The 14,513-nt window shown below is 33.5% G+C and overlaps 2 protein-coding genes across 6 annotated transcripts in view; both read right to left on the bottom strand.

Annotated features, from left to right (window-relative positions):
• Positions 1-2,649, bottom strand: part of LOC110799299 (calcium-transporting ATPase 8, plasma membrane-type) — a 40,194-nt gene extending 37,545 nt beyond the window's left edge. The window contains exons 1-5 of one of the 5 annotated variants that reach the window (XM_022004530.2): positions 2,094-2,647; positions 897-995; positions 748-787; positions 565-674; positions 3-134 (exon numbers count right to left, since the gene is read on the bottom strand). In XM_022004530.2, the coding sequence (XP_021860222.1) occupies positions 3-134; positions 565-674; positions 748-787; positions 897-995; positions 2,094-2,183 (471 nt within the window). In that variant the 5' untranslated portion in view covers positions 2,184-2,647. Of the gene's footprint in view, positions 1-2; positions 135-564; positions 675-747; positions 788-896; positions 996-2,093 lie in introns of those variants that run through there. The other 4 variants (XM_022004531.2, XM_022004532.2, XM_022004533.2 and 1 more) reach the window with 4 other exon arrangements.
• Positions 2,650-10,287: 7,638 nt separating this feature from the next.
• Positions 10,288-12,326, bottom strand: LOC110799304 (ankyrin repeat-containing protein NPR4). The gene is made up of 2 exons (XM_022004540.2): positions 11,638-12,326; positions 10,288-11,085 (listed from the first exon to the last, which is right to left on the bottom strand). Exons 1-2 carry the CDS (start codon positions 12,181-12,183, stop codon positions 10,564-10,566), a joined length of 1,068 nt encoding a protein of 355 aa, XP_021860232.1. The 5' UTR covers positions 12,184-12,326; the 3' UTR covers positions 10,288-10,563.
• Positions 12,327-14,513: the final 2,187 nt, after the last annotated feature.

Here is a 14,513-nt window from a genome sequence, read left to right as displayed (position 1 = left end):
ACCCAAAAAGTTCGCCCCTTCTTTTGAGCATAAGTGTTTGTTCCAAATACATTTTTCCTTTGCAAAATATCTTCATCATTCCCTGGGATCCCCTGCTCCACATTGGATTTAAGCTTTTCTGCTAACCCAGTTACCTAATATTCAAATACATGTAATGCATATTAAATTAAAAAATGAAAAACAAATTATAAGTTTTTACAAAGCCAGAGTGCAGGAATAATTATTAGCTAAGTCTTAAATAATGCCTTATGATTCACAGATTACTTTTATCTGCATCACCTTCTAAGCACCTTTATGCAGAAGGCCCTCAAAACCCATAATACAAACAGACTATAATCTTAGCTAAGGTATATAAATTGGTAGTGAGAAGTAGCCTCAAACAATCATTAGTTGTTCAGTTTCTTTATATTGCATAGAGCTTTTCCCATTCTGGATATCATGCATTTTTTTATCATTAGTAAATCTTTAAGATGAATTTAAGAAATAGTTCAAAATCTGTCAAGAGTTCTGTTTGACAACAAATTTTATATCTTACAGAACATTCCAAAGTACTAAATAACTTACCCCACCGAATTTCTGTAGTTCGGACAAATCATGGTTTTTTGACATATCAGCAAGTACCTCTGGCGTAACTCCATATCCACCATGTGGAAGATCGGGATACTCTATTGTAACTATAAAAAAAAACATAGGATGAGAGAATGAACAAAACATAAAATCCTGGACATAGTAGGAGTAACATATTACACATAACTGCCTCTGTAGCTCCGTTGAAAAGATTTGCAGCCTGAAAGTTTAAATTGTAGACATAGAGTTATAGACAAATAAAAATAAAAAATTGGGTGGCCAAATAGGAGGGGGGGAAAGGCCGAAGGGGTTCAAAAACATATTCGTACAGCTTGTACATGCGCTCTGATGTGCTTTTCATTCTCTTCTTTCTTCAAGTTCAAGGTATAACGGAATCTCCGACTAGCATTTAAAACAAGTGCTGCTTGCTGTAGCGTAAAAAAAATAATCAGCTCAAACTGTTTTCTATGGTCAATCAATATTTTTCTTGCAACAAGTAGTGACTGCTTGGTTCTTGCGTCACTAAGTTGACGAGTGCCTCAACTCAACCACAATCCAGCTTTTGGTCATAATTAATTCTATACGTCCCTCTTAGATTCCATTTGGTTTAATGGAAACATTTTTAGTGAAAAGAAATTGCCATGGATAACATTTTTCAAGGGAAAATACAGTTTAAACTAGTTTTCCTTTGTTTAGTTTCTTACAAGAACGTTCATAGAAGAAAAGAAAAATGAGAGTGGATGGGTGAGGATTGATGAGAAGAGAATGGTTTCCGCCTTATTTTCTACCCCTTAACGAAACAAACAATAGAAGATGAATGAAAAAAGAAAATTCATTTTTCTCGAAAACATTTTACACCAAACTAAGCATTCCCTTAAATCTTAAGCTTCTAAAGCATATTCAGCTAATCAGCTCAACTAGCTGAACCCAACAAATCCAACCAAGACAAAACACAAGTGTCAGACTTGAACATATATCCAAATATAAGACTCAGTCATGGGAAAATGCTTAAAATTTGATGGATATGCTGGAACAAAGACACTTCTCTTTGTTAAATAGGGAGTACGTCCTAGTATATACTTGTATTAAATAGGAAAGTAATAAATTTTCCCTTTTGGAGACAAAATTGAAGTGTTCAAGTCATAAGTATCTATACCAAATTTGGGTATCTAGCTAAAAGTCCGATCATCATAGCACACAAGAATATTCACGAATTAGGGAATCTACGAAAAGCAGTCAAGCATTAAATGCAGTTACAATGCCTCAACTTAACCAAAACTTGAGCTATCCAGTTATCAAGCATCAATCTTTTTTTCCTTGATAATTAAACCTCTAAAAACATAATCCTACCAATTATCTTAGCTTAACACAAAAAATCCAACTAAATTTTGAATATGGTCATAGATCTAATGTAACTGTAAACTGTGAGCATTTAAGATATATGTACTAGAATATGCTATAATCTTCAATTAAACTTTTTTAAAAAAATATATAAAGAAGAAGAAGAAAATGGAAGAAAGAGTTACCCTCCAGCGCTTGAGGCGTTCAGGTGGAGCACTTCCTGTGTTAGTAATATTGAATGGACTAAAACCACCGTCGTTGGCGGCGTCTGTCATTGTACGTGTTCAAGTCCACAGAGAGATTGCAACCAAATTTCTTCCCGTTCCACTGTATTACTACTAATTTACCCACATCTCAAACAATAATGGAAATTAAACCAACTGCTAGACGGAGCTCTCTGATCGAAACCAACTTCTGTCACTGTTCTGTTCGTCTTTCAACAGTGGTGTTCCGAGTTTCCGACCTTCCCTTCCTTTCTTGACACTAGATGACTATATTACACGACCACCTTTCCCCCAGTTAAAAAAGAAAGAAAAAGTAAAAATAAAAAATAAAAAATAAAAAATAAAAAATAAAAAATAAAACAAAAAGAAAAAGAAAAAACCTTCGACCACCTTTTCCCCAGTCAAAAAAGAAAGAAAAAATAAAAATAAACATAAAACAAAGTGGAAAAACCTTACACGGAAGTTGGGTAATGCCGTAATGGTCGAAGGGGGAAAAAAAGGAGGACAAACCCCGATTTCCATTTCACACCACTTTTTAGACTTACAAAAACAAAATTATTGCCCCACCAAAAAAGAAAATTACACCCTCTTCTGTCCTCATGAGGGGTTACTTACTTACTTCGTAGCAGCTGCCAGACCATTGGGGGTTTTGGGTGGTCAAGAACCCACATCTTTTTACTCTCTTTTTTCTTTATTAGTTGGGCCAACTTGGTTAATCAATGGTTCAAGTTGCTTCTCTAAGGAATAGTTGATACTCCCTTCATCCCTTAATACTCGCACCGTTTTTACTGGACATGTTTGCCAATGCACATCTTTGACCACCAATATCTTAAACTACATATTATAAAAATGTAATTTTTTTTCAATATTATGAAAATATATATTAAGATGAAGCCAACAATATATTATATACTATTATTTGTTTTCATATATTAGAAATAAAATAGGGTCAAAGTGAATTATGTGAATAGTGCAAAAACTCAAAACGGTGCGAGTATTAAGGGACAGAGGGAGTAGATATTATTGCTCTATATGTACGTATATTATCTCAAAAATAATAGCAAAAAAACATAAAGGAGTTATCGATCAAAAGGTAATGTTAAATATAACTTTAGTTAAAATATCCTTAAAAATGTTTATTGACTTGTCCTTTAATCGTCATTTAATTTCATGAAAATTAACGATTAATATTTGTTTACTCACAAATCTATACCTAGTATTTAAAAAGCAAAACCATAAATCTATATATGACATGTGGCATCTCCTTTTTTCATGCATCATTTTTTGACATGTGGGCATCCCTTTTTTAATTCATCATTTTAACTCTAGCACCTTTTCCACTTCATATTCTCCATTCAACATCTATTTACCATTTTAATTCATATATCATTATTCAATCTTTTCCAATTCATCTCTTTCTTTAACACTTAATATTAATTTCATCATTTAATTTAATTTTATGAAGTATATTATTTTAACCTTCAAATTTCTCACCTCTTTTAAATCATATATTCCTACTCAAATACAAGCTAGCCCTCCAAAAAAATTAAATTTTAAAAGACAATTTAACAACCATAAATTGCCCGTTCTTAAAACGGGTTTAAGAGCTAGTTAATGATAATAACAGTCAACCTGGTTGATAATAGATACATTATCAATGGTACGTTGTCTGTTTATTTGCCTACTACTAAGATAAACTACTTTTTTTATAATAGATATATTACTAAGTTGGACTATTATATATACATAAATAACATTATTTTATTAGAAATTGTAGATACAGAAAAAATATGTGCAATATTGTGGTTTTTTATTTTAAGTACAAACATTTACATATTATATGTAAAAAGAAGATGTTCTACAACTTAAGTTTTGTAAAATTGTTTGACATTTGTTGTAATAGTTGTTGATGGTTATGTTCTTCTAATTTTAGTGGGTAGTAGTTATAATCTTCAACGTTTATGTTGTTTGTTTGTTGAAGGAACTTAATTGCTTGTCTTGCAGCATTTTGTTGTGGAGGGTCAAGTCGTGTTGTAGATGTTTCTATAAATCGTTGATCCAATGGTATTTGGAATTTCGTGTAGATCTATATATGCTTTCATATCGTCATTGGTGATTGCGTGGATTCCAAATTCTGCTCGAGGTTATTAATCCTAGTTGCATCAAAACATCGTACAATATTAGTTTGATATGTACCTCTATTACTCACGTGATTCCGCCATTAGCTAGGTGTGAAAGAAAAACTATATGAATAAAGGTTGTAATAATTTAATGTTATTATGATTTTGTGCTTTCGATAGTACGTGGGTGGTAGCATAGTATTTTTTATCTTTGTATTTATAGGCTCTAGTAAGAGATATAATAACGATTAGTAAAAAAATAAAAAAAATAATGTGTAAGATTCATATCTATATATATACCTAGTATTTAAAAAGGATAACCATACATGATTAGATAACACGTGTCACCTCCTTCTTTCAACCATGGATTTTTAATTTTTTTTGTTAAATGATACGTGTCACCTCCTTCTTTCATCCATGGATTTTTAATTTTTTAATTTTTTTTTTTAATTTTTTATGTTGTTTTTTGTTATACGAAGCATTTCACAACTTCAACACATCTTCCACTTCATCTTCCTCATCCAACATCAATTCACCATTGAATTCATATTAACCTCAACTACTTCATCTCCTTTTTTAACACTTAATATTAATTCACCATATAATTTATATATTTTATCAACTTAGAAATTTGACCACCTCTATATAAATCATATACTATAACTAAAATCACAAGCCCTCAATAAAATTAACACTTTAAAAAACGGCTTAACAAACACTATATAATTGCCCGTTCTTTGAACGGGCTCCAAAGCTAGTTGTCCTTGATATGTTCTCTTACACGTGTTTAAAAGTAGAATAAGTGTCTTCAGTACTGGTCTCATGTGGTGACATGCAATATTATCTGATAACTCTAAAAGTAACGTATGATTGTAATAGTTACCTTATTATGGTGCAGTGTGGTTCATTTTTTGTACCATGAGTTTTCCATGTGGCGTGCATACTGTTGTCGGTGTTTTTTGTACGTGGCTTTTAAAATAGAATGTAATAGTTCTATAAAAATTTAAGTTTTTCATATGATGGAACAACTTCTCTTTTAAAAGGAGGAAAACTATTTTATTGCAAAAGTAAATATGTACAAGCTATTACTTATTAAAGGAAAATTTGGTAATATTAATCCAACCTTTGGCCGATTTTCTTTTATTAAGCCCACCTACGACATATTTTTTTAATAATCCCATATTTACTACCCAACGACTTTTATTGGGCCTAACAGGTCATAAACCTGTTGTAGGCGATAATATGTCCCTACGTGGCAGTACTCTCTCTCGATATATTCAATCATCATCATCAATTCATCACCACCTCGTTGACTTTTTCACCGGTTATCGGTCACTTAAACCCAACATGTAACTATCTTGTGCCATAGGCAAACTTAATGCTTATGCTTCAAACAAACGGAACTATTATCGAAGATAATATTTAGATACCTGCTTTAAAATGATCGAGTGGTGTCGCTCTTCAGTCATCCTTTGTTGGGGAAAGACAATCGAAATATTGCGTCTACATTAATTGTGACTTCATTATCTATCTATTTATAGACACTTTTAAATTAAATTTGGATAAGGATTATTAAAGTGTCAATTAACTACATGCTACATGTACTTTTCTTGGAAGTGATAAATCCAAGGTAAATTTTACTTATTCCAAGGAAATCCATATTTTTTTTAAGTTAATTTCCTTGGAAGGAGTGAAATTATTCCTTTGATTTATCATTTTCCTTCTTTTCATAGTGTCCATGCTGATTTACTCCTTGAATTGATTTCAGTAATTGTTTAAGAAATACTTCATCCGTTTCTTTTAACTTGAACAATTATCGATAAGTAAAAGTTTCAAAAAATGCTTATTGAAAAATATACATTAAGACAAAACTAACGAGAGCTTACATTAATAATTTTTTTTCTTAAGTTATAGATGGTCAAAATAAAACAAAATGAAATACGGAGTATGCGTAGGCAGCGTAGTATAAAAAAAGTGTTGCAAGTAAACATTTTACGGATTTGTTGCCTGCCATCTGCTGGGGTGTCCAGTGTAAACGTAAATATCAAGTTTGATCAATATAAGTCACTATAATTTTATAAAAGAAGAGAAAAAAAAATATAGTGTTCAAATTAGTAAACGTTAAAAAAAAAAAATTCAAACTTCTATTAATACGTACTTCGTAGTATATACTAAAATAGGCCACAGAAATGTCACATGTTATTTTCTGGTGCAATTTTTTCACGCAAAAAACATATTCCTAAAATTTATTACGTATCTTATTTATTTATTTTCATGCATTTCTTATAACCGGTTTATGTATCCTAAAAAATATATCTTATTTACTTTCTTAAATTTCTTATAAACGGTTTATGTACGAAAAAAAACATATCGAATTCTAGAATATGACAATAATAAATAGCACATAATAATCATTTATTTAAAATTATTTTTGAAATATTTTAGTCAAATTGGTATATCATTAATGGAAAATGTACTTGCTAAATATTTTGATCAAATTAGCATATTAAACGTATTAAATATGTAATGCGTGGTAGGAAGAAAATTTTATATTAGATAATTAAATGGGTGTATTCAAGATTTGTTAATTATGCATGAGCTTAAGGGGAAAATAATTAATAAAAAAATATGATTAAATAATAATTTTAGAATGACCGTGCACAATATAATCTAGTAGTAAAAATAATACCATGCTAAACAACGATATCTTATTTTTGATCTTTAAGTGACAAACTACTCCATATATTACAATATATAAGAGATGGAGTATTTAATTTTCTTCTACTCCATTTCGCTCTAAAAATAGGAAGACAGTGAAAGATAATTAGACACCTAAGAAAATGGCTAGCCAAGAGCTTGTCTAGCCTTACCAAATTACGTAGTACTCCCTATGTCCCTTAATGTTCGTACAGTTTTGACTTTTTGCACTATTCACATAATTCACTTTGACTCTATTTTATTTCTAGTATATGAAAACAAATGTTAGTATATAATATATTGTTGGCTTAATCTTAATATATATATTCAAATTATTAATATTCTTATAAGTTTTTATAATATGTAGTTAAAGATATTGGTAGTCAAAGTTATGCATTGACAAGCGTGTCCAATCAAAACAGTGTCAGTATTAAGAAACGGAGGAAGTAGTAGTAAAATCAATTGGTAATCAGTGGGGTCACCACTTTTTTGTTTTTTTTAAAAGTGTAATATTTTTCTAACCCGTTTTCGAAAAAAGTATGTAAATTAGTAATTTAATATTCCTTAATAAGTATAAACAAACTTAGGATTTGATTACTTTATTAAATAGTGACCAAAATAGCAGTAATTAAAGTATAACCATAATTAGATGAGCCTAATCCATGGAACACCCCAGCAGATAGCAAGCAACTTAATCGTTATATAGAATTCGAAGGCTGCAAAACAAAAAGTAAACAATGCCATCAATGATGACACATGTCCAAAAAAAGGAGGAACTAAAATAGGAAAGGGGTTGGGGTGGGGTGGGCCGTGGGTACTACAGAACTACCTACCCAGACGTAATTATACGGAGTATCATACAAGAGAAAAAAAAAAAGGCCAATTTGTTAAAAAGGACCTTTTATAACTCAAATTTTGCGAGAAATGACCTTATATAATTTTTTTTGTGAAATCACACCTTAACGTAAATTTTTTTGCGAGAAAGGACCTTATATAATTTTTTTTTTGTGAAATCACACCTTAATGTAATTTTTTTTTGCGAAAGACAACCAAAAGTAAATTTCCGGCATTGACTGAGCTTTTTCGGCCATTGACTTGCACGTGTGACTTTATTTTGCTAATCACACCCAATTTTCCTCCAAAATTCTAAGCTTTAAAACCTAAAGTTGAAAAAAAAAATCGAAATAAAGTCAAGTTTGAAAATTCAAGACTCGGGAAAATCTATGTCTTTAGCCAACGTAAGCCACACGTGCTGCTCACGTGCAAGTCAATGACCGGAAAAGCTCAATCAATGCCGGAAACTTCCCTTAGGTCATTTCTCGCAAAAAATAATAATTTAAGGTGTGTTTTCACAAAAAAAATTATATAAGGTCCTTTCTCGCAAAATTTGAGTTGTAAAAGGTCCTTTTTGGCAAATTTGCCAAAAAAAAATTAAAATAATGGTGGAAGGGAAAGAAGACAACTGGAGGGACATGAAAGGAAATTTTGGAAAAGAGAGCACTATTTAAATGGGTTTTAGGCTCAAATCATATATTCTCTTTTATATGTAGTTACGGCTCGTTTGTTGGGCTGCGTTGGTGATCGCCTACCCTTACGCCCCTTGCTCCGTAATTACTGCTGTAGTTTTTTTTTTTTTTTTAGTCATGTTTTGACCGGTATAAATATTAAGAAAGTTCGGTTAAATTTAATATAATAATATTATAGGTGGGGTAGTTAAAAATAAAGAAATACTCTCGATTTAACCGGCACAGAATTTAATGTAACGTAATTGACTTATTATTTAATTACTCTGTAGATGATAGTTGATAGTGAGGTACCTTTTTTTATTATAGATAGTGGAAAATGTGTCAACTTTTTAAAAAGTTAGTGGAAAATGACTCACTTTTTAATTTTTTTTTTAAGGATGTAGAGATATAGGTGGGTCCATAGATAAGTACTCGTATAATATTAATTTAAATTTGTCATTTATAGAAACGGTCCTAGTTGGGACGACTTTATAAGGAAAGTGGTGCAAGTATTCCGGGACGGAGGGAGTACTAAAAAAACAGGTGGGGTGTAAAAGTTACTAAAAAATGAAATGTGACTTTTAAGAAAAATACGACCAGAATTAGTACTTGTGACTCCTAAAAAAATACAGAGGGAGTCTTTGTGGAGTGGTGACTGGTGAGTACTTCCTCCGTTTCAAAATGGTTGCAATACTTTATTTTTTGCATTATTCACATAATATCCTTTGTTTATTTTTGATGATATATATATACTTCGTATACATTATAAAAAACTTATTCACGTAAAAATTTGTTACATTCGCCTTAATATTTTGTGGATAACAATTTTTATAATTTTTACTTATCAATTATTAAAAATATTAATTATTCAAGTTATAAATTGACAAACATAAAAAATAAAGTATTACAAGTAAAAGAAACGGATTATATATTACATACGAAGTTAGCATCATATCAAAAGGTTTACATCCTATATATATGCTGGCGAATGTTGGAATTATGTGATGGTAAGATGATCATAATGTCCAACATATATTTGGTGTGTTAAGTCAAAGTAACATTAATTACCTTAATGGACCTATTTGGTACTTCAATTTCTCACCAAAATTGACATTATACAGCTATAATAGATAGAGAAACATCAGGCATTCACACCATAAAAAATGGGTATTTGTATTCGACGCCCTGTTCCGTTAATAACGCCCTAAGTTATTACGTGAAAGTACGATTCTGCTCTTTAAAATAAAATTCACCCCCCTCCCTCATCACCCTTCTCCTCCTCTGCTCTCTCCATCCCTTCCTCCTGCCGGCACCCCTCCCTCAACGCCGCCGCCAATCTCAGCCCAACTCCGGTCGGCCATCTCATCCCATCTCCGCCGCCATCACAATAACATCACAACAAGATTTGCACCGTACACATGGTAGTGGCGCACAGATTTTGCACCGTGCACATGGAAGTGGCGCAAATTCTGTGCGCCATTTCCATGTCACTGACGCACAGATTTTGCGCCACTTCCATGTGCACGGTGCAAAATTTGTACGCCACTACCATGTGTACGGTGCAAATCTTGTGCGCCAGAAATGAATAAAATAAATAAATAAAAACACCATTTTTACCTCCTCCATTATATTGAAGCTTACGATCAGATTTTTCGGGAGCCGATTTTCCGGGACAAGGGGGGGTTGAGAGAGAGGTGAGGGAAAGGTGAGGTGAGAAGGGTAAAATAAATAAAAGGGAGGGGTAAATTTATGTAAGGGTAGTTCTGTACTTTCGCTATAAATAATAGGGTGATTTTAGTGTGGGCGGGCGTCGAATAGCGATACACTAAAAAATCAGAGTAAGAATAGTACTCGTATTTCGTATATTTCATAAATTGCAAAAGATTAAAAATACATACATACCTTACTTTTTTTTGTGGGTAATATACATACCTTACTTTATGACTTAAGGGAAAAAGTACATGTTCCATATGTCAAAAGTAAATCTAATACTAGTTAAGTAGGGAGTTGTAAATGAACACATCCATGGGGATCGACCCTCTGCAGTTCTAGCGATGGTCTTGATTTTAGTACACTTTTGTAGTGACGAAGTTTGGCATTCTCCAAGCATTAGCCTTGTGCATATCTTTTAATTTCCTTGAAAAACTTTCTTACTGTTTTAGAATAAACTAACAAGCTGAAGATCACACTGGGTACAACCAATGGTACTGCTGTGACAAGTAGATCATGTACAGCGACCTTGTTCATCAAAGATATCAGAACACAAACGTAACTGGCAGCAGTCCAAACAAGGGAAGATGAGACCCAGAAAAGTATCATTGTTGGATCCTCTCTTAAAGAAACATAAATGCCAAAGCAACTAGCAAAAAAACTTATGGAGTTGCAGGCCATGAAGAAGATAGAAGACTTCCCATGTATCCGACCATCCTTCATTGTCGAGTCTGGAGGGCTCATCAGTGCCTGAAAACTCAATGTTGCTATTAGTATCCCTACAATGAGCATCACCTCCTTCCCAATCTTCTTCTTCTGTTCATATCTTGTCTTATCTTGAGATTTCTCCTGAACGTTAGTGCCAGTGTCAACATGACTTTGGCCTAAATTTTGATAGTACGCTTGAAGCACTCCAGGTGCCTGCGTATAACGGTAACAAGAAATGCAGATTATGCCTTGTTGAATTACACACCAAAGAAGAAATACCATTGTCTAATTTAACCTCCTTACACTTTGTTCGGATAACAAGAAATGGATTTGAAATCAATCCCTCCAAAATCGAAGACATTTGGAGGTGTACCTGGTGTTATTCCTTTCCTTTCTACTGTTTTATCCAAACACATCGTTCATCCATGACTTAACTCGAGTCAAAACATCAGTCACATTTTACAGCAATTTAAGAAGAGAATTCAACAAGGCAAAGTATGAGAAATATGGTCACTATTTGGATATCATTGCAAGGATGAGATGAGACATGAGTATCAGTGCTTCAAATTGGTTGAATATCCACGAGGATCAGTTGAATTTTTTCATTCCGTTTACCTATTAATAACCGAATTTATATGTTTGTTTGGTCGAAAATAAAGGGCCTGATTTGCAATTTCAAAAAGTAGATCTTCAAATAAAAATCACACTTTAGTAAATTTTGATTAGATCGAAAGCTTATACATAAGTCTAACGAAAGTCATATACCTGGATTTTAGTTTCAACTAGTAATTGAACCGAATCATCGTCGCAAAATCCAACCTTCTTTTCATCGAACACCTTCAGTACATCAAGTTGACTGCTCTTAACAGCGATTTGAAGAGGAGTTTCACCCTTTGAGTTGAAATCATTAACGAGTTCAGGACGGCTAGACAGTAATAATCGCACAACATCAACCCTTCCATAGAAGGCAGCATAATGAAGGGGTGTTGAGCCTTCAGTATCACCGCTGAGGACAAGCTTATGGTCGAAATCTAAAAGTACCTTGGCAACCTCAGTATGACCTTCAGCTGCGGCCATATGGAGTGCGTTCAGCCCATTTTCACGGTTGTTTTGCTGTTTTACCAACCCAGATGCACGCTTCAGCAGCTCCTTAACAAAATCTGCTTTTCCGTAGTAGGCAGCTACATGGAGCGGAGTTTTAGTGAAGGGAGGCATATACTTGTCAAGTAACATCGGATTTTCTTCCATCAATTCCTGCAATTTGGGGATATCCCCCTCACTTGCTGCCTTAAACAGAGCCATCTCTTCCATACGGAGCTCTTTTTCTTTTTTTTTTTTAATTTAACTGATAAAGCATTGAACAAAATGATAATGGCGGACATATGAGAGTAACAAAATGACCTAATTATCTACTCCGTTTTTCCAAATAAACATAAAGTAATTCTAAAGTAAATGCAATACGGAGTACTATGCTATTATTTTCTGAGAAAATTCAACTGAAACTTGGGCCTTCTGCATTGAAAAGTTGCTAAAGGTAGGCCCATAAACTTTTTCTTTTTGACCTTGTGAATAAATCTAACACCTTACCGCGTACAGATTACTCTCTCTTTTACTGTCCTTACTCCTTACGACCTTACGGAGACATTAGCTGTCAAATCTCAACCCGAACCGTTGAACCCGTTGGGTTAATCCGATTCGTTAAGAACCCGAAACGTTAATAACCCGTTAGTTGGAACCTGAAAACTAACCGAACCGATAACATTCAACCCGAACCCGAACCGTCTCGAAAATATTAAATCGATTAAGACCCGATACCCGATAACAAACCGTCCGCGTCAACCCGAAACCGTTTCTACCCGAACCGAATGGACCCGAAAACCGTTAATGACCCGATTTATTTCAACCCGGGGAAAACCCGTTCACAACCCGAACCGTTTTACAACCCGAACCGTTTCAACCCGGACCGTTTCAACCCGGACCGTTTATAACCCGGAATGTTTCAACCCGAACCGTTTACAACCCGAACCGTTTACAACCCCTAACCCGTTTATACCCCGTTTAATTCAAACCGTTCATAACCCGCCTCAAAAATAAGTTTTTACTTGAAATATTTTCCGTCAAACCAAACAGAGCCGAAATGCTAAGATATCAAATGATATACTCCGTAATTCGTAAGTAAGTGTACTTCTTAAACCTTTATAAATCAAAGATATAATTCAATGGGCGTTGTTCAACTGAGTATTCGAACTGTTGTTTATCAACCGACTAAGTAACTAAACATGTTATCATTTAACATATTGTTCTGTATTAGATGTATTTCCAATATAGATTATTATTGTATAGTTATAGTCTTGTAGAATTGAATGTGCACTATTTTATTGACTCGTATTCAACTGACAAATTGTCTAATCGATCATTAAACTAAATTGATCTAATTCAATACCTTATAAGCTTATAAGCTTTTAACCTAAGAACTAATCGAAAAACTATGCTATTTTAATTGAATCGACTTAATTCATTAACAATTGAACTTGTTTGTCTCGTTTCGTTAATGAACATGTTAGTCTCGTTGTTGTTTAAACCAATATGAATATATGACAAACTTGTATTTACAAACTTTACAAATTCATTACGTATTAATTCATCATTATCGATTATTAATTACTACGTTATTAGTATTTAGTTCATCAATACATGTTTCATAATACTCTGGCATGGTGGGGGAGGGCATAGATGATTTTGATTCCATTTGTATCATTTGATTGATAAATATTACATGACATAATAAAAGACATTGACTGACTTTTCTTAATTAAGTTTATGAAATTAATTGGATAGTGAACATTAATACATTAGTTGTTCGTCAAAAAAAAAAATAACATTAGTTATAAATCATGTAATCAAATTATATGGCCTCTTTTACGTGTCACTTTGCTTTAATAATGTAGATATTATAGTATAAACGTATTGGAAATTGTGATTTTAGTAATATCTCGACATTGTTTGTAATTTGTATCCGAATTGATCTAACTAAACATGAAACCGACCCGATATGAAACCGACCCGATATGAACCCGACCCGATTACAATCCTACTAAACCCGTTAACAAACCGACCCGAATTGACCCGACCCGGTATGAACCCGACCCGATATGAACCCGACCCCATATGAACCCGACCCGGTATGAACCCGACCCGATATGAACATGAACCGATATGAACCCGACCCGGTATGAACCCGACCCCATATGAACCCGACCCGATATGAACATGAACCGATATGAACCCGACTTAACCCGGTTATGACCCGACCAAATATGAACCGACCCGATATGAACCCGACCGATACGAACCCGGCCCGTTATGAACCCGACCCGATATGAACCCGACCCGATATGAACCCGTAACACATAACCCGAACCGAACTATTAAAATTTCAACCCGACCCGAACCGAACCGATAGCAAAATGAACTGGTTTCAACCGAACCGATGAACCCGAACCGAAATCGAACCGATGACCCGATTTGACACCCCTACTTCCTCCGTATTTCTTTAAGAGGCACACTATTTTTCTGGTGTATCCCTATTTAATGTTCACGTACGTTAAAATCGCCCGTATTTTTTATATGAAAAGACGGTT

The sequence above is a fragment of the Spinacia oleracea genome, chromosome 6, assembly GCF_020520425.1.
Source record: "Spinacia oleracea cultivar Varoflay chromosome 6, BTI_SOV_V1, whole genome shotgun sequence".
NCBI classification, from domain to species: domain Eukaryota; kingdom Viridiplantae; phylum Streptophyta; class Magnoliopsida; order Caryophyllales; family Amaranthaceae; genus Spinacia; species Spinacia oleracea.
This window is presented reverse-complemented; position numbering and strand designations above follow the sequence as displayed.

Bases quoted from the DNA above. Each gene is read 5' to 3' on its own strand.
- LOC110799304 (XM_022004540.2), bottom strand. From the start codon at position 12,183: ATGGAAGAGATGGCTCTGTTTAAGGCAGCAAGTGAGGGGGATATCCCC. The intron at 11,086-11,637 runs GTATATGACTTT...CGTTATACGCAG, and splicing joins TAGTTGAAACTAAAATCCAG to GCACCTGGAGTGCTTCAAGC.